We start from the raw sequence: 19485 nt of genomic DNA, 5'->3' as shown, positions 1-19485 counted from the left end.
GATGCTAATGCACACAAGAACAGGGAGACCACAAAAAGGGGGGGGAAGACAGAAGAAAGACATGTTGAGTGCATGCATTACCGCTACCGTTGGCGGACACGACAGACACAGAAGCCCCATGCACTACGCCGCGCTCTTGGGCTCCATTGTTCAGTTCCTGGGAAATGGCCTACAAGGCTGTGGACGACATCTGCAAACGTAGATGACTCAGGGGCATGACTAGGTGTACTTGGCACTCTACAGAGGTGGGCTGGGGTGCCACATGGCCTGCCTTACGGCCTTGCCTACGGAACTCGCCCTGGCCTAGGGAAACCCACAGCCCTCCTCCCCCACCCAGACACCTCCACTGCGCGCAGTCAGCAGAATGAGAGTGTACTCACCCCCTTGTGGCTGCTGTGATGCCCTCAAACGCCCATCCAACTCCGGGTAGGCCATCGCCAGGATCCTGAACATCAGGGGGGTCATGGTGCGACGGGCACCCCTCCCACGTTGGGAGGCCATCCCCAGCTGAGCCTCCGCCGTCTTCTTGCTCCAGCGGCGAATGTCCTCCCATCTTTTCCGGCAGTGGGTGCTCCGTCTGTGGTAGACCCCCAGGGTCCGGACGTCCTTGGCGATGGCACGCCAAATATCTTTTTTCTGGTGGGCGCTGACCTACATGAAATGTACAGGGGAAAAAGAGAAGTTATTACCAACTGCACCGTCAAAGTGATTGGCCCCCATCCCTACCCTTGCCATGTGGCACATGCATTCACCGTCTTTCATGCACGCAGCACTCCCCCCCCTTCCTTCTTACATCCAGCCCTCTCCACACAGGCATAGCCCATACAACATGCTTCCTGTGTACTTACCTGTGTGTCTGGAGGACGGTAGAGTAGCGTGTACTGGGGGAGGACCCCATCCACAAGCTTCTCCAACTCCTCCGATGTGAAGGCAGGGGCCCTTTCCCCAGAAACTCAAGCTATTGTCTCTTCCAGACCGAGGTCACAGCAGCACTTGCAGTGTAGGTCCTCTCCTGTCGAAGATCAGGTATCAAGTGATTGAACAGATAGAAAATGGCAGTCACGTCCGCGGCGGTGCGTACCATCACTGCCGGCATACATCGTCATTTGCTCCTGGGACCCATAGGGTCCAATGTTAACCAATGCAGAATTGTGCCGCGGTCTTCGACCGCCTCCTGCGACGGTGTGCAACGCCAGCGCAGTTACCTCACATCCCATTGTCCCACTTTAGAGGTCAGGCAGCCGCCATTTCAGGGGCCCACATGGCTTCATTTCCAACTGCGTCACACAGACCTAGGCCTAGACTCAACACACATACAGGCCACATTTTGTGTATGTTTGGTGTTCTGGGTAAACTGTGGGTATGTACCTCTGAGTTGTTTGACTCTGTGCTCGCTGTTGTCCTTCATAGGCACCATCCGCTGGGACATGTGAGGAGATGCCGGCATCCTCCGGTGTACCGACCGTTGGTGGACCTGTCGACAATGGAGGAGCGACATTTGATTATCACATACAGGCTTGACCGTGCCACAATCCAGGAACTGTGTACCCAGTTGGAGCCAGACCTGATGTCAGCAATCCGCCATCCCACAGGAATCCCCCCTCAAGTGCAGGTGCTGTCAGTGCTCCATTTCCTTGCAAGTGGGTCTTTTCAAAGAACAGTGGCCATAGCATCAGGGATGTCCCAGCCTATGTTTTCCAACGTATTGTCCAGAGTGCTGTCTGCCCTTCTGAAACACATGCGGAGCTACATTGTTTTCCCTCAGGTGGAGGATTTGCCTACAGTGAAAGGTGATTTCCATGCCCTGGGACACATCCCAACATCATAGGTGCCATTGATGGGACCCATGTGGCTTTGGTCCCCCCCCACAGGAGTGAACAGGTGTACAGAAACCGGAAGAGTTATCATTCTATGAATGTACAGATGGTATGTTTGGCAGACCAGTACATCTCCCATGTGAATGCCATGTTCCCTGGCTCAGTGCATGATGCCTACATCCTGAGGAATAGCAGCATCCCTTATGTGATGGGTCAACTCCAGAGGCACCGTGTGTGGCTATTAGGTGAGCACCTGGAGGCAAGTCAGTGGGAATGGTTGTCTGGGTCTGGGGATATCCCTCCAGATTAGTGCGTGTCTAACAGTTGTCCCTCACCATTTGCAGGTGACTCTGGTTACCCCAACCTGTCATGGCTACTGATCCCAGTGAGGAATCCCAGGACAAGGGCAGAGGAACGCTACAATGAGGCCCATGGGCGAACTAGGAGGGTGATCGAGCAGACCTTCGGCCTCCTGAAGGCCAGGTTCAGGTGCCTCCATATGATAGGTGGACCCCTATTCTACTCACCAAAGAAGGTGTGCCAGATCATCGTGGCCTGCTGTATGCTTCATAACTTGGCTTTGCGACGACAGGTGCCTTTTCTTCAGGAGGATGGTCCAGATGGCGGTGTTGTTGCAGCTGTGGAGCCTGTGGACAGTGAAGAGGAGGAAGCAGAGGAAGAAGACATGAACAACAGTGACTCAGTGATCCAGCAATATTTCCAGTGACACACAGGTAAGAGTACAGACCTGCCTACTACATGTACTTTAACACTACTACCTCTCTACTGTGTGTTGTTTTCACCCAGTGTATGGTCACTGAGTTGCCACTTTCCCTTACGATTTCACAGATGTGGGTCCCACTGTGTGACATCTGCTTAGATTCCTCATGGACTAAAGTTGTGTGACATAGGTATGTTGACATTACAATTGAAAGAGCATTTTGTCACTATAATTACTAATACACTATTTCGAAATCACAGAAAGACTCCAGATTGTTTTGTGCTTTAAGTGTGTTTATTTAAGTGCTCAATATTGGAGGGGGTACTGAAATGGTGAGGGGTGATGGCGGAGGAATGTCCATGGCAGAGTCCAGTCTATTAGTCTCACAGGTGCATTGCCCAAATGGGCATAGGAAGTGGAGCTGGGGCCGTTAAAGTATGGACAGAGTGACAAAGTGGGACAGTAGGATGACAATCAGGGTGGTCTCATTTCTTGGCAGGGGTCTTGGCATCATGCTCTGTCTTTGTCCTGGATCTCAGGGACCGTTTGCGGGGTGGTTCTCCCTCTGCAGGGGGTGGGGTGCTGATGTGGTGGTCCTGTGGCAGGTCGTCCTGTCCACTAGCGCCGGCGGAGGTGGTGGGAAGTTCATTGTCCATGCTAGTTTCAGGGGCCCCTTGTAGTGCCACAGTGTCCCTCCTGGTGTTGAGTACTTCCTTCAGCACCCCTACGATGGTGCCAGGGTGGAGCTGATGGTTCTGAGTTCCTCCCTGAAACCCATATACTGTTCCTCCTGCAGGCGCTGGGTCTCCTGAAACTTGGCCAGTACCGTTGCCATCGTCTCCTGGGAGTGGTGGTATGCTCCCATGATGAAGGAGAGGGCCTCGTGGAGAGTGGGTTCCCTTGGCCTGTCTGCCCCCTGTCGCACAGCAGCCCTCCCAGTTCCCCTGTGTTCCTGGGCCTCCGTCCCCTGGACCGTGTGCCCACTACCACTGCCCCCAGGTCCCTGTTGTTGTTGGGGTGGTGGGTTATCCTGGGTTCCCTGTAGTGGTGGACACACTGCTGATTGAGGTGTCCTGGGGACGGAGGAATGGGCCCGCTGGGTGGGTGCTGTGCTGGTGTTTCCAGAGGGGGGAAGGTCTGTGGTGGCCTGTGACTGGGTGAGGGGAACCGACTGTCCAGAGGTCCCCGATGGGCCGGGCTGGTCATCTAGATCTGTCATCATTGTAGGCCTCTTCTGTTGGTGGTGTGGACATGTGTGGACTCTCCAGTCCGGTGACGTTGGGTAGGGGTCCTGCAGGGGTATAAAAGGATGGTCATTACATCTGTGTGTGTCATGGTGTGCAATGGGTGGGTGACCGTGTACCCCAGTGCTTGCATTCCTGTGTGGGACCTTGTGTGAGGATGGTTTAGGGGGTTGTAGGGGTATGTGCATTGGGCATGCTTTAGTGATGGGTGTCCATGCTTTGTTGTTGCATGCAGGGCTTGGTGTTGGGATGGGTGGTTTGTGATATTGGGACATGTGTGAGGAGTTGGAGTAATGGGGGTGAGGGCGAGGGTGGGGGTATGTGATGGCATGCAGGTAGGGTGGGGGATGTAATAATTAAGATTTGTCTTACCAGAGTCCATTCCTCCACCTACTCCTGCGAGGCCCTCAGGATGCAGAATCACCAAGACCTGCTCCTCCCATGTTGTTAGTCCTCTGAACTGCCAGGTGGTGTCTTGAGACCACGGAACGCACCTTCCCCCGTAGGTCGTTCCACCTCTTCCTGATGTCCTCCCGATTTCCAAAGGTCCGCTCGATCACCCTCCTAGTACGCCCATGGGCCTCATTGTACTGTTCCTCTGCCCTTGTCCTGGGATTCCTCACTGGGGTCAGTAGCCATGGCAGGTTAGGGTAACCAGAGTCACCAATTAGCCACACACGGTGTCTCTGAAGTTGTTCCATCAGGTAAGGGATGCTGCTATTTCGCATGATGTACACGTCATGCACTGGCCCAGGGAACTTGGCATTTACATGGGAGATGTACTGGTCAGCCAAACAGACCACCTGGACATTCATGGAATGATAACTTTTTCTGTTCCTGTACACCTGTTCAGTCGTGCTGGGGGGGACCAAAGCAACACGTGTCCCATCAATTGCACCAATGATGTTGGGAATATGTCCAAGCGCATAGAAATCACCCTTCACCGTAGCCAAATCGCCCACCTCAGGGAAAACAATGTAGCTCCGCATGTATTTCAACAGGGCAGACAACACTCTGGACAACACCTTGAAAAACATAGGCTGTGACATCCCTGATGAAATGGCCACTGTAGTTTGGAATGACCCACTTGCCAAGAAATGGAGTACTGACAGAACCTGCACTAGAGGGGGAATCCCTGTGGGTTGGCGGATGGGTGACATCAGGTCTGGCTCCAGTTGGGCACACAGTTCCTGTATAGTGGCTCTGTCAAGCCTGTATGTCAGTATGACATGTCTTTCTTCCATTGTCTACAGGTCCACCAGCAGTCTGTACACAGGAAGATTCCTCCATCTCCTCGCAAGTCCCAGCGGACGGTGCCTAGGAAGGACAACATGGAGCACAGAGTCAATCAACCCACAGGTACGTTCCCACAGCTTGCACAGTACACGATTCTCAATGCATTGAATGGCTTGTATGAGTGTTGATGCAAGGCCTAGGTATGTGTGACGCAGTAGATTTTAAGCCATGTGGCCACTTGAAATGGCGGCTGCCTGACCTGTGAAGTGAAGTGGGATGTGAGGTCAATGCGCTGGCGTGGCACACCGTGGCGGGAGGCGGTCGAAGCCGCGTTGGTTAACATTGAACCATATGGGTCTCAGGAGCCAATGACGATGTGCGCCGGCGGTCGCGGTACGCACCGCCGCGGTACGCACCGCCGCGGGCGTGACCGCCATTTTCTATCTGCTTAATCACTCGATACCTGATCATCCACAGGAGAGGACCTATACTGCAAGTGCTGCTGTGACCTCGGTCTGGAAGAGACAATGGCTGCTGCGACTAGGGAAAGGGCCCCTGCCTTCACTTCTGAAGAATTGGAGAAACTCGTGGATGGGGTCCTCCCCCAGTATGCGCTACTCTACGGTCCTCCAGACCAACAGGTAAGTACACTGGGACGATGCTTTGTGGCCAATGCCTGGGTTGAGTGGGGTGAATGAACGATGGTGGGGAGGGGAGCGAATGAGGCATGCATCAAATGACAGATGAGAGCATGTGCCACATGGCAAGGGTGGGGATGGGGGGCCACTCACATCGAGCATGCAGAAAATGATTGTTTATTTTTCTCCCCCTGTACATGTCACATAGGTCAGCGCCCATCAGAAAATCGACATTTGGCGTGCCATCACCAAGGACGTCCGGACCCTGGGGGTCCACAACAGACGGGGCACCCACTGCCACAAGAGGTGGGAGGACATCCGCCGCGGGAGCAGGAAGACCGCGGAGGCTCTGCTGAGGATGGCCTCCCAACGTAGGAGGGGTGGCACTCGTCAATTGACCCCCCTGATGTCCCGGATCCTGGCGGTGGCCTACCCTGATTTGGATGGGCGCGTGAGGACATCACAGCAGACACAAGGGGGTGAGTACAAATACATTCTGCTGACTTTGCGCGCAGTGGAGGTGTCTGGGTGGGGGAGGAGGGCTGTGGCTAACCCTAGGCCAGGGCGATTTCCGTAGGCTAGGCCCCTCCGTTAGGCATGGCCCTGTGCCCCCGCCCCCCACCTCTGTAGGTTGCCTAGTACAGCTAATCATGGCCCTGTGTCACCTATGTGTGGATTTGTCGTCCATAGGCTTGTAGGCCATGTCCCACGGATTGAGTAGTGTACCCCAAGTGCGCGGCGTAGTGCAGGGGGCTTCTGTGTCTGTCCTCTCCGCCAACTGTGTCGCCAATGAATGCACTCAACATGTCTTTATTTCTCCCACCCCCTTTTTTTGGTGGTCTTCCTGTTCATGTGTGCATTAGCATCATCAGGCGGAGGAGAAGTGGCATCGGAGCACGAGGGAGCTGCATCTCACATGGCCATAGAGGGCCATGCAACCGACTCGGAGTTCACCAGTGAAACGGAGGGCGAGGGGAGCTCCACAGCGGGGACACGTGGTGACACCAGCGACACAGACACGTCCTCGGAAGGGAGCTCCCTTGTGGTGGCGGCAACATCTGTGCCCACCGCAACAACAGGTACAGCCGCCACCCAGCGTACCAGCTCTGCCCTCCCAGCAGCTCCTCAGCCTTCGCCCCGTGCCCGCTCACCCAGGAAGGTGGGCATCTCCTTCGCCCCAGGCACCTCAGGCCCTGCCCCAGTTACCCCTGCTGCCCTCAGTGAGGAGGTCATTGACCTCCTGAGGACGCTCATTGTTGGACAGTCTACCCTTTTGAATGCCATCCAGGGTGTAGAAAGGGAGGTGCACCGGAGTAATGCATAACTGGAGGGCATTCATTCGGGTCAGGCTGCCCATCAGCGATCGTTCAACACTCTGGCCTCAGCACTGACGGCAGCCATTGTCCCTGTCTCCTGCCTCCCTCCTCCAACTTCCTCAACCCAGTCCCACTCCCCTGTACCTCTGCCTATCCCAGACACACCCACAGACCAGCCTGCACACACCTCAACACCCAAGGGAAGCTCATCCAGACATAAGCACCACACATCACACAAGCATTCACCCAAGCAACAGCCACATGCAGACATGCCAACAGCCACTGACTCCTCTGTGTCCCCCTCCTCCTCGTCTCCCTCCTCCCTCCTTGTGACATCTCCACTCACACTTGCATGCACAACATCATCAGCCACTACGTCCATCACCAGCACACCCACCAGAACATTCCGCACACGTGCAGTCACCACCCCCACTACCATTTACACGTGCCCTGTGTCCTCTCCCAGTGTGTCTGTCACCCCCTCTTCCAAACCACACAAACGCAGGCAGCCACCCACCCAACAGCCATCCACCTCACGACAGCCTCCAGCACAAGCACCTGCACCCAAAGACACCAGACTTGACTCACCTACAACCACATCCTCTTCCTCCACTCCCATACCCACTACACCTACCCTTCCCACTGCTCCAAAAAAGTTTTTCCTGTCCAAAATTAACCTCTTTCCATCACCTGATCCACCCCCTCCATCTCATAAGACTCCAACCAGCACATCAGCCACCACAAAACCTGGACCTACAAGGACAATAGTCCAAGGATTTTGGAGTCCACCACCTTCAAGGCCAGCTACTTCGGCTAGCAGTAAAGATACAGCCAGCCCACCCCCTGGAAAGAAAGCCAAAAAAGCCAGTGCCCGGCGCGAGAGGCCAGAGACAGCAGGCTCCAAGGGCACTACCCTGGCACCGTCAGGAAGTGGGGTGCCACCTGGCACACCGACAAAGGGAGGAAAGGGCCACAGAGGAGCAGGGAAGGGTGGCAAGGGCAGCACGCCCGACAAGTCCGTCAGCAGGCGAGCTGCCCAGGAGAGCCCCACCAGCCCCATTCCAGGGGTGAAGGAGGACACCCACGGGCCCGGGACGGCAGCACAGGAGGGCCCCGCAAGCGAGAAGACAGATGTGCACGAAGGGCACGGCAGCCACATCTCGGGTGGCGAGTGAGATTCATGTCATGGCCGGATCTGGTGCCCTGGAGACACATGTCAAGCACCGCTGAACAGGGCCCTTCAAGTCAAGCACCGCTGAACAGGGCACCGCCGTCTCAAGAACCGCTGAACAGGGCCCTTCAAGACAAGCACCGCTGAACAGGGCACCGCCGTCTCAAGAACCGCTGAACAGGGCTCTTCAAGACAAGCACCGCTGAAGAGGGCACCGCCGTCTCAAGAACCGCTGAACAGGGCCTTTCAAGACAAGCACCGCTGAACAGGGCACCGCCGTCTCAAGAACCGCTGAACAGGGCCCTTCAAGTCAAGCACTGCTCTGCTGGGCCCTTCAAGTCAAGCACCGCTCTGCTGGGCCCTTCAAGTCAAGCAACGCTCCGCTGGGCCCTTCAAGTCAAGCACCACTCCGCTGGGCACCGCCGTCTCAGCACCGCTCCGCTGGGCCCTTCAAGTCAAGCACCGCTCCGCTGGGCACCGCCGTCTCTGCACCGCTCCGCTGGGCCCTTCAAGTCAAGCACCGCTCCGCTGGGCCCCGCCGTCTCTGCTCCGCTCCGCTGGGCCCTTCAAGTCAAGTACCGCTCCGCTGGGCCCTTCAAGTCAAGCACCGCTCCGCTGGGCACCGCCGTCTCTGCACCGCCGTCTCTGCACCGCTCCGCTTGGCCCTTCAAGTCAAGCACCGCTCCGCTGGGCCCTTCAAGTCAAGCACTGCTCCGCTGGGCCCTTCAAGTCAAGCACCGCTCCGCTGGGCCCTTCAAGTCAAGCACCGCTCCGCTGGGCACCGCTGTCTCTGCACCTCTCCGCTGGGCCCTTCAAGTCAAGCACCGCTCCGCTGGGCCCCGCCGTCTCTGCACCGCTCCGCTTGGCCCTTCAAGTCAAGCACCGCTCCGCTGGGCCCTTCAAGACAAGCACCGCTCCGCTGGGCACCGCCGTCTCTGCACCGCTCCGCTGGGCCCTTCAAGTCAAGCACCGCTCCGCTGGGCACCGCCGTCTCTGCACCGCTCCGCTGGGCCCTTCAAGTCAAGCACCGCTCTGCTGGGCCCTTCAAGTCAAGCACCGCTCCGCTGGGCCCCGCCGTCTCTGCACCGCTCCGCTGTGCCCTTCAAGTCAAGCATCGCTCCGCTGGGCCCTTCAAGTCAAGCACCGCTCCGCTGGGCCCCGCCGTCTCTGCACCGCTCCGCTGGGCCCTTCAAGTCAAGCACCGCTCCGCTGGGCACCGCCGTCTCTGCACCGCTCCGCTGGGCCCTTCAAGTCAAGCACCGCTGGACAGGGCACCGCAGTCTCATGCACCGCTGGCCCATTGGCAGAAGGGGCAGGGCCGGATCTGGGTCGGGCCAGGCTGCACGACGCACTCTGGGCACCATGCCTCCTCCAGAACCAGTGGAGTCTGTAATCCACTTGATTGACTGTGGCTTTGCACTCCCCAGGATGGCACAGTGGGCAATCCACCCACTGTCTGGACTTGTGAGACTGTGGCTTTGCACTCCCCAGGATGGCACAGTGGGCAATCCACCCACTGTAGAGACTTGTGAGACTGTGGCTTTGCACTCCCCAGGATTGAACAGTGGCCATGGAGGCCCCTCGTGGATCTGGCGTCGTGGACTCATCTGGCTGAGGTGCCCCCCCTTCCCTTCCCCTTGAGGTGCCTGTAGTTTTGCTATCTGATGCCCCTGCAGTGTTCTCTCCAATGGATTCGGGTATCGAGTGTGGGCTTTGCCCATGTGTTTAGGCCCATTGGCCCACGAACAATGGCTGATACCCAATTTGCACAGGACAATTTACATTTGTATATATAGTTATAGATGTTGGATATATTTTTTTACTTAGCCATTCAATATACTTCAAAATTCATGAACATTTTATTTTGTCTTTGCATTCTTCCGGGGGGTTTAGGGGGTGTCACTCTGAGTTGTTGCTCTGCATTGATGTGTATGTAGTTGTGGGTGAGGGTGAGGGTGGGTGTGTCGCGTATGTGTGTGCCCGTAATTTTTTGCCTCCCCTGTGTCGTAGGTGCAGTACTCACCGGTGTCTTCTGCGCCGGCGTTCGTGCTCCTGGTAGAGGAGCAAGAAGACAATAGCTGGTAGGATGTGTAGTTCGGGTTCTATGCTGTCCAGATTCCTCGTGGAGTGTGTAGAGGTGAGCGTTTTCCGTTCGTAATGTCTGTTTCTGTCCTGTTTTTATCGGCGGGGCTACCGCCCCGGAAAAGGTGGCGGATTGGTGGGTTGTGATAGGGTGGGCGATACATTGGCTCCCGCCTGTCTGTTGGCGGTGACCGCCGCGCTGTTTGTTTGTCCCGCCGTGGCGGTCGGAGTGTTAAAGTGGCGGTCTCTGTTGGCGGTTCCCGCCAGGGTCAGAATTCCATTTTTTTTACCGCCTGCCTGTTGGCGGGTTGGCCGCCGCTTTAACACCGACCGCCAGGGTTGGAATGACCCCCATGGTGCGCTCGTGGTAGTGATCTACATTAATTGTTATTGATTAACCTGATTGATTAGTTATTGTGAATATCGATGGGGTTATTGACCTATTTATTGTGATGCCAAAGAATATCACGTTCTGGGAAGTCCTCAAACGTGGTCAAAAGGTTCATTGGCCTAGACGTGTCTCCTTGTAAGTTTACTTATCAAGGTTTTGACGAGTTAGCACATCTGACTACAGCATTCACTTACGTTCTACCTCTGTTTCTCCATGCTTCTTGGTGATAGTTACCTCACCTGGGTGACTTCACAGCACAGGGATCTACCGAACAGCAAGACACCATGATGCACTGGCTTAAAAAGCCAATGACTCCCAAGATTATGCTACCCCAAAACATGGCCCTTGCGCATTTATGCCTCTCATTACAACCACAATCACAGCAGTGCTCACCCTTTCTACTGTTCATAATACTGGCCTACCTCTGCCCTCTCTGGCTTTTCCTTGCTCACAGTTGGGTTTAATTCGACCAACCATGTTCAGCCTGCCCCTGATAGCGCGTTGAACCTTAATAAGTGAACTTACAAGGGAATGCGAATAGATCGATGAAACACTTGACTCGTTTAAGATGCTCTCGCCATAGCTCCAGGACATGAACAAATGATCAGTTCACAATAATCAACAGTCATTAGTAATCAATAAAGTCAATAATCAATGGAGTCTGTAAATGTCATGCACCATGACCTTTCAGCCATGAATAACCACACCTTTAATAAAAGTTTAGTAAGTTTATTTCTCTTATAATAAAAATGCTAAAGTCATGTAGATTAATCTCAAAATCAAATGGAACACATATAAGAACAATACTGGTTGACCAAAACGGCAGAAGAAACGCAATTTAATCAAAGCTTGAATCACAACACATTCTAAAGTTACGGTGCAGATCAATAGCAGAATCAGCTGCAATAAAGACATATGATACATAGAACTCAGCAAGATAACTCGTCAATCATTAGTCCCTGTATTCGTCAGTTAAGTTTGAGTGCCCTCAACTAACATCAGATTAGCATCAGCATGTTGGGCTTCATGCAAAACAATTTAGAACACAAATTTAGAAAAAACATCTAGGTATGGGTCTCATCAAAACAGCGCAGTTGGTACCTAGAAAGAAAAGGCATCAAATGCAAAACAATCACATTGTCATATCTCCCTATCCTCGGTATGGGTCAGCAAGCAGAATCAGCCTTCGTCCTCAGGTCATTAATCGATCAGCAAAACATCAGGCTCTCAGTCAGAGAATATGAGCCCAATAACAGAATCTCGAATCTCTTCTAAAGTCTCTTCTTCTCTCAAAGTCACTCTAGATCTCAAAATCTGGTCTGAATAATTTTCCTCAGTCACGTTATATCAAAGTCACCTAAACCATCCCCTAATTACCTATTGGTCAGTTAATCGTACGTTTATACACTACCCAATAATATTTCTATAACCAAATCTATGAATTCTAATATTTCGCTCTCCACACAAAGTTGATTGGTCCACTTTACGATGTCCTCATCATCCACCTTGTCAGGTAACAATTTTGTTGCATATTCATCTCCAGTCAGTGTCTTCATTGTTTGCTTCCTGGGAAAGTACATCTCACACACATTACACACGATTTGTTACACTGCTAGAAATATCATCTCCTGTTCGTTGAGTCTCACAGAAAGCTTTGTTTAAGCACTTTTAACAAGACAATGGGCATTTCACAGCACAGTTCACTATGTCAGCATTTTTATTAACTGCTAAGAAATAAAGCTTTTGGAGGAGGCCTGGCAAAACTAGGCCAAGACACTCGCTACGTTAAGGTCTACAATTAATGAAGCTAAAGCATACTTCATAACCCTTAATATGATATATAGCTACATTAATCTAATACATTTTCAATATGTCATAAGTATTAATCATTAATTAGTACATTTCGTGAACATTGGTGGCCATTCTCCGAGGTCACATTTTGAAATGTGTGCATTATTTTTCTCTACATTATTCATTTTTTACTAAATTCATTATTCAAAATACATAAACACTCATTAATAATTGCAAGTTAAGACACCTGCTGTAACACCCCCTATATACTTACTCACTTATAAAGGCCACCCCTGCTCCCTGATCTCTATCCCCTGTATCCCTCCCCTCCCTCTGTAGCTGACGGACCAGTGACTCCATCCCCTTTTCCCACCTTGCCTCATTAATATTCAGGAGGCAGGTCACAATTTGCGACCTATTGGGAATGTCCGGCACTCACAGGAATTGTGGCCTGCTGAGGTCAGCAGACCACTATGTCTTTGAATGCTTTTAAATTGAGCAGTTTTTTTATGCAACCCGTCTTGTTGAAGGAAAACAGGATGCATTTCAAACAACAAAATGAAAAGTTCCAAATACTGAATCGCAAACCCTATTTTGCGAGTCCGTAATAGGTTACCGACTTCTAAAATAGGGTTAGTATGTGTCAAAAAGCATTGTACTGGTTGAAAACGGCCATTTGCAACTCATAAAATACTTTGTACATCTGGCCCATTGTTCCAGTTTTAAAAGTGTAGCAGGTTCACTAAATCTTTTGAAGACTGTACAATATCTTGGAAACTTATGTACATGTCAGTGACTTAGAATACAGTAATGATTTAGCATTTGCCTATCGCACTGCACACCTTTCTAATTATATCCATGTAGATATTTCAATTTTTTTTACTTCTGCCAGAGTTTTAGAGCAGAATAGTTAAATTATCATTACTTGATGAAAAGTATATTTAATATTATGCAAAAAAGATTTCTACTTGTAGCGCATCCGAGGACTTTAATGATTGTAGTACATTGCTATTAGCCATGCCCTTTTAAATGTTTTAGAAATTCACCCCTACAAACGTTTAACAAGTTTCTCATTAAATTCCGACTGTTCAACCAAACAGTATTTCTGATCTAAAGTAATGAATATTCACAAGTTAAAGAAATACTTTGCAGTTTTGAAAGACCCTGTCTACCTGATAAGAATTACCTCTCAATTATTTGTCTCTTTAGCTCCTGGTGATACTGAAAGGGTGGGCTTACGCCTGGTTAATGGAGGACAGAGGTGTGCCGGCCGCATTGAGGTTTATTATGAGGGCACCTGGGGGACTGTGTGTGATGATTTCTGGAGTACAGCGAATTCACAAGTTGTTTGCAGACAGCTGGGCTGTGGAAGTGTCCTGGCTTCGCCTGGAGCGGCCTTTTTTGGTCAGGGAACTGGAAGCATTCTTCTAGATGATGTACTCTGCAGAGGACAAGAAGCTCACCTGTGGGACTGTCCCAACAAAGGATGGAACATACATAACTGTCTCCATAGCAATGATGCAGGGGTTATCTGTTCAGGTATTTTGCACTTGATTTTATTACGTGTAGCATGCCAAAATATGTCCTTCCTTTGCAGTTTTTCTCAATGGCTAATCTGTTCTGACTTATTAGAACTGCCTGATGTTCTGGTTTTCTAGTTGTGAACATTAACAATAAACCCCATGTGCCCTACAAGTACCTTCGTCTCTCTTTGAATTTAATTTTAAATGAAAACTTTTTCAAATAGTCAGGATTAGAATGAATTCAATTCTTTGAAAACCACAGAGGATATTGTGACATTTTAAAATTATCTGCTATTGCTACTGCTCTAGTCTTGCTACTGATATGTGTGTCTTTCTCCTGTTTCTAAACCATGCCTTTGTGGGTATATGATAATCTGGGAAATTCTCCAGGCTGTTCAAACCTCTTGATAGTAACCTTCAAAGTTCAGGACAGACTTTTGCAGATAGGTTCTTGCAGGCCATTCTAACTTTTTATTATAGTTATTTCCTTAGCCGCTACCACAGACTAAACCAGTAGGTCTTGTTCACTTTCTTCATGATTCTCTATATACAATTCCATCAAAAATCCAGTTTTTTTAAGGAAGTTACCATATGAAACATACTGAATTTTTTAAATACACGCATACATAATACATAATGAGCTTAGAAATATAAAATATGATAGTATAAGAGTATAACATCTAACTATAATACATGCAATCGCACATACTAATTGTCACAGCTCTTCATTCTCAGGTACCATGAAAAGAAAAGTAATCTGGCCACAATAAACACACTAGGACTATCGGTATCTGAATGAAAAATAGTCAGAGCAAATGTGTAATGTGTCATGCCAAATAAATGACATATAGGAACTATCCATCTTCTTCACAATAGAGTGTAGGCATCACACAAAAAATGGATGCACTTCTGTTTCCCGCTTCAAAAAACACATAGAGTATATGCCAAAATGAGAGTAGAGGTACTTTCTGGCCACTGTCAACTAAAGTTGTTTACAGGTAGTATTCCATACCTAAATATAAAAAATTGCTATTTAGCAGCAGAGAGGATGATATTAAAAAAAAAATCTAAAATTTCAACTCATTCTTGAAATTAGGAAAGTGCTCTGTAACACCTCTCTGTCTTGATTCCTATCACCATCGCTCCACCACATGTGACCGGAATCTATATTTAATATGTTTCCCTGACAACCTCATTAGGTTTCCACAGCTCATTCAGCCCTAGGTCACACAATCTAGATTGCACATTTTCAGCCATGGGATGATGAACAGGTTGCCCAAGGTTAACTCTTTCTGGAGGCCCCTTCTAAATGGGTCCAGCACTACAGTGGACCACAATCAACACCAATATAAAAGCAGTCTAAGTTTTAAGAAATTGGCTAGGTCTTTCTTGTCCACTTGTCCATATTTAGGTGCAAAGAGTGTAAGGAAGCGTTCTTACATATTGGAAAGAAAAACTCTGAGACTTTTGTTTTCGGCCCTAGATAGACCACTTTCACCGTTAAAACCCCACATTTCTGCACCAAAAAGAGCCATTCCTAGAGTTGGTGAAACGGATCTGTAGGAAATAGATTTGACAATTTTCATTACAGCTGATGCTTTGTGCTAGAGCTTTATTTGGCTCTTAATGATTTGCAGGGTTCATGACATGGTGTCTGCCATCTTTACACCCAAATATATTAAAATCTCTTGACTCTTCTATTCTTAAAAGTTTCTAGCGTTAATACACACCTAAGGGCTTTGTGAACATTAAAAGACATATATTTGATTTCGATGTATTTATTGTCAACACAGAAACCAGTGAACTGGTCTTTAACAAAATGAAGGCCCATAGGAGTTTTATATATCAATAAAGTGTGATCAGCTTAAGTAAAGTAAAGCTAATCTTGCTGAATCGTTTGTACAAAGATCTAAAGGATCTAGAGCTCCATTGATTTTCAAGGAAAACAGGACAGGAGCCAATACACATCCCTGTTGAAATCCTTTAACTAGTGGAATACAATCAGTTAATTTCCTTTTCCTCCATGTAACTTGACATAGTTGCTAGTATGCAGACAGATACGTGTGGACAGAATGGTTTCAGGAATGCCCCTACACATTAGTACTGATCATAGTTTAGATTGGGGGATTAGTCAAATGCAGTCCTTAGGTCGACATGGGTGACATACAGATGTCCCAGCAGTAAAACAACAGTTTTCTAGTGCATAAGCAACAATCGGAAGGCCTGGTCAGTGGTGCACACCTTATTTTAAAACGCAGCCTAAAGATGGGACAAAGCCTCACTCCCCATCGTCCAATCTTGAGGCCTGATTAAAGTTCCATGGGATATAATTGCACTTGTAATATGGCAGACGGGATATCTGTCATGTTTGCAAACGAGTAACCCATCTGCCAAGATTGTAATCAGGCCTTTGTTTTGGTGACCACTGCTCTACAGGAATTTGTCTGTAGATTCTCAATTAGGCTAATAGTCCTGTAATCATCCTTGCTGCCTTTTTTGTGAATTGGAACAATCACCACCCTTGCCAAGTTCCTGGTATTTCAGAGCCTGTCATTATTGCGTTTGGTAAGGTAATAATATACAGGGCCCAAATCTGTAGGTTCTGACAAAAATAGGTCCTTGAAAATTTTACCAAGGCCAGAAGTCTTACCTGGTTTCATATCACTAATCACCAAAAGGGAATAATCTAGATAGAACCCCATCCCCCCAGTACCATTTGTCATTTTTGGTGTTCCATGTTCCTCTGCTATCAGTGGCTGATAACGAATTGGAATATATGTCTCCAGAATGTTTGACTCAAACATGTGGTTCAGTAAAAGTATCAACAATGGTGTGTGCATGGAGGCTGCATTGGCAACCATGTGCCAAATTATATTGCAATCATTCATTTTAAGTGACCCTAGATCACGCCAATTGTCATGCTCCCATTGTTTTTGTTTTGTACTGTGCTTTAACACCCTTACTGCAACCGTATTTCCACTGTTGATTGCAGTAACAAGCTCATGTTTTCCCTTTTAGCAATCCCTTTTAATCCTAAGAGTGTGTTTTACCTTCAGAGTTGTAGCTTTAATTTATTTGTAGAAATAGTCTCTTATTAATGCAAACATGTTGTTATGAACATAAGTTATGAGTGAGCAGTTTGTGGAAGTGGGAGTGTCTTGTGGCAGTGGATCCAGTGTATCTACAACCGCTTTGTAAATGTGTGCTACTGTCTCTGGCTGTTGGCTTAAGGAAACCACTTTTTAAGACCTTCTGTTATTAGCAACTCTCAATAACAAATCTGTTTTAGTCTCAGTCCGCCCGGCAGAAAATTGCCCATGTTATTCAAAGTTAAATGAAGGGCACGTTTTTTTCAAATAAATACTGCCATGTCCTCCAAGGTAGGCCCTAGTCACGTGCCAAGCATAATATAATTAATCCTGCTGCTCTGATGGGGTCTATTAAAAGTACACCCTTATTGTATTTTGTCCCTTCGTTGCATGATCTAAGGCCATAACTTAAAGTCATAACAGCCAGCTGAATTGCCATAGCTGTCCAACTTTTAACATGGGAAGGATCCAACATAGGTATGCCCAGCTTCTCGCCCTCTGGTTCTGTTATGGATTTCCTTCATGGAGAGGCTCATAGGCTATTTTAAAACCCTCTGCTATAAATGAAGGGCATTTTCCAATATTATACTCAAGCAGGACTCCATTAGAAGTAATGTAGCTGACTCATTGCTCCTCTGGGTGTATTATATGTAATATATCTTTATGATATGCCATTTGTGTGTAGTCAATGGCAATCCTAAAAGGTCCTTTGAGTCAATACACAATTGCTTAGTTTTACACACCAGTGATATTCTAATCCATAGTACTAGATCCCAAAGGTGCTGTCAAGTCCCTTATTGATCACCTCAATACTAACGTTTCTAAAGTCCAATCTATCAACCGGTGTTGTCAGCCAGGTCGCTTGGAATAAGCAAATGTCAGAGTTCTAATTGTCAAAGTCTCCAATAAAGGCGCCGCTACTGGGATCGTATTACTTTGATTTCAGACTGGTGCATTTCAAGATAGAATGTTTAAAACGGAAAAATCATTTGCCTCATTCATGGAGATAGCGGGGGTCTTTGGCAATTGAGAGAAGTCATCAGAATAAATATCATTTTGACCATTGCACTGTGGGCCACTTTTGATGGTATTGAGTATTATGTTGCAGGTGTTTTAGCTAACAGCCGTAATTTAGCAACTAGGATATGTGGATCTTCAGCAGCCCGTGTCTATCTAATCTGTCTAAAACAGAATCAGAATTAACCATTGATAACCGTTGGTATAGGTGAAATTCTTTTTATGTACCTGCTGAATAGCAGGATATGGTGGATTGTATTTAAATTGGATGATGTTGCCTGGTTTTGATCAAGAGCTCTGACACCATTCGAATATTAATTATCTTTGAAATAAAGTTTAATATAATCAAAATAGACTATAACAGGTGAGAATCGCTTGGCAGCTGTGATGTCAGAGTGAATTACCGAGTTTTAATGGCAATAGTTCCTTATTGAATGAATTGTCTTACTGATCAGCAAGTCATTCTCTTCTCTCGCTAGCGGTGGTAATTTGGGCACTTTAACCATTTACACAACCCCTCCTTTCAATGGAATTGATTTCCCTCTTACCTTTAAAATTGTTTGCGTCAGTTGAAGGTGCGCCAATAACCGCCTATCTTGTAGTCAATATATCACTATTTGCTAATGGCATGAATAAATCTGCTTTCGCATGCTACAATTTCATCTGTGCAGACATTCATTTTTAATGTTAATGGGCGTCTTTTATCACTTGGTGAAATGTTAGGCTCGGTCGTAGTAACAGGACTAGTTAATCCTTTGAACCTTCTCCTTTAATCTGTTTATTTGGTGATCCTTTGGAAAATATTGTAGGTAGCTGAGGCCTTGTTATGAGGATTAGATGTCCTTCCTGTGTTAAGCATCGATTCAACTTCCTCATTTCAAACATCTCTCTTTCAGTGCAGTTTTCAGAAGCATGGCTATTTGTACATTTTGGCTGCCCCTTCAAGGGATTCTGCTGCTTTCCTCTAACTCAGTACTACTTGATAAGATAAAAATGTGGTAAACTAGAACAGCAGCAATAATTTCAAATTCTAAAAGCATCAAAACATATATCAGTATTGTACAATTCGGCAGGTTCTTAATATACATTACTACCTCGGGGATGTCCAAATTAGCATCTACCTTTTATTCTTACCCTTGGCAACTCATGGGCATCTTCAAGTCGAGAAATAAAATTGCGGTCACCTTACACGTGTCCTTTTCAACTTAATACTTCATTTCACAAGGAAATCATTCAGCTCAGAAACCACTGCTGTATCCTTGGAGGCAGAGCAATGGATTTTTTTATATATGCCATCAATTTGGAAATTCTTAGTCTTCATATCTATCAGTGCAAAAATTTGAATATATATTATTTCTACTCTTATTATCGAAACGTTTACTGATAAATGTATTGCTTATCCAATTTGTTTATATTCCTCATGCTCTACTTCTCTGCCCAGCTGCTGCT

General features: G+C 48.1%; 1 protein-coding gene across 1 annotated transcript in view; it reads left to right on the top strand.

Moving 5' to 3' along the window:
• Positions 1-19485, top strand: part of LOC138301681 (deleted in malignant brain tumors 1 protein-like) — a 219536-nt gene that overhangs the window by 155116 nt on the left and 44935 nt on the right. The window contains 4 exon segments of the mRNA XM_069242195.1: positions 4706-4727; positions 7757-7791; positions 13617-13946; positions 16987-16990. Coding sequence (XP_069098296.1) covers positions 4706-4727; positions 7757-7791; positions 13617-13946; positions 16987-16990 — 391 coding nt within the window.

This window comes from Pleurodeles waltl, chromosome 6, assembly GCF_031143425.1.
Source record: "Pleurodeles waltl isolate 20211129_DDA chromosome 6, aPleWal1.hap1.20221129, whole genome shotgun sequence".
NCBI classification, from domain to species: domain Eukaryota; kingdom Metazoa; phylum Chordata; class Amphibia; order Caudata; family Salamandridae; genus Pleurodeles; species Pleurodeles waltl.
The sequence above is the reverse complement of the archived record's forward strand: the minus strand, read 5'-3'. Positions and strand labels throughout refer to the sequence as shown.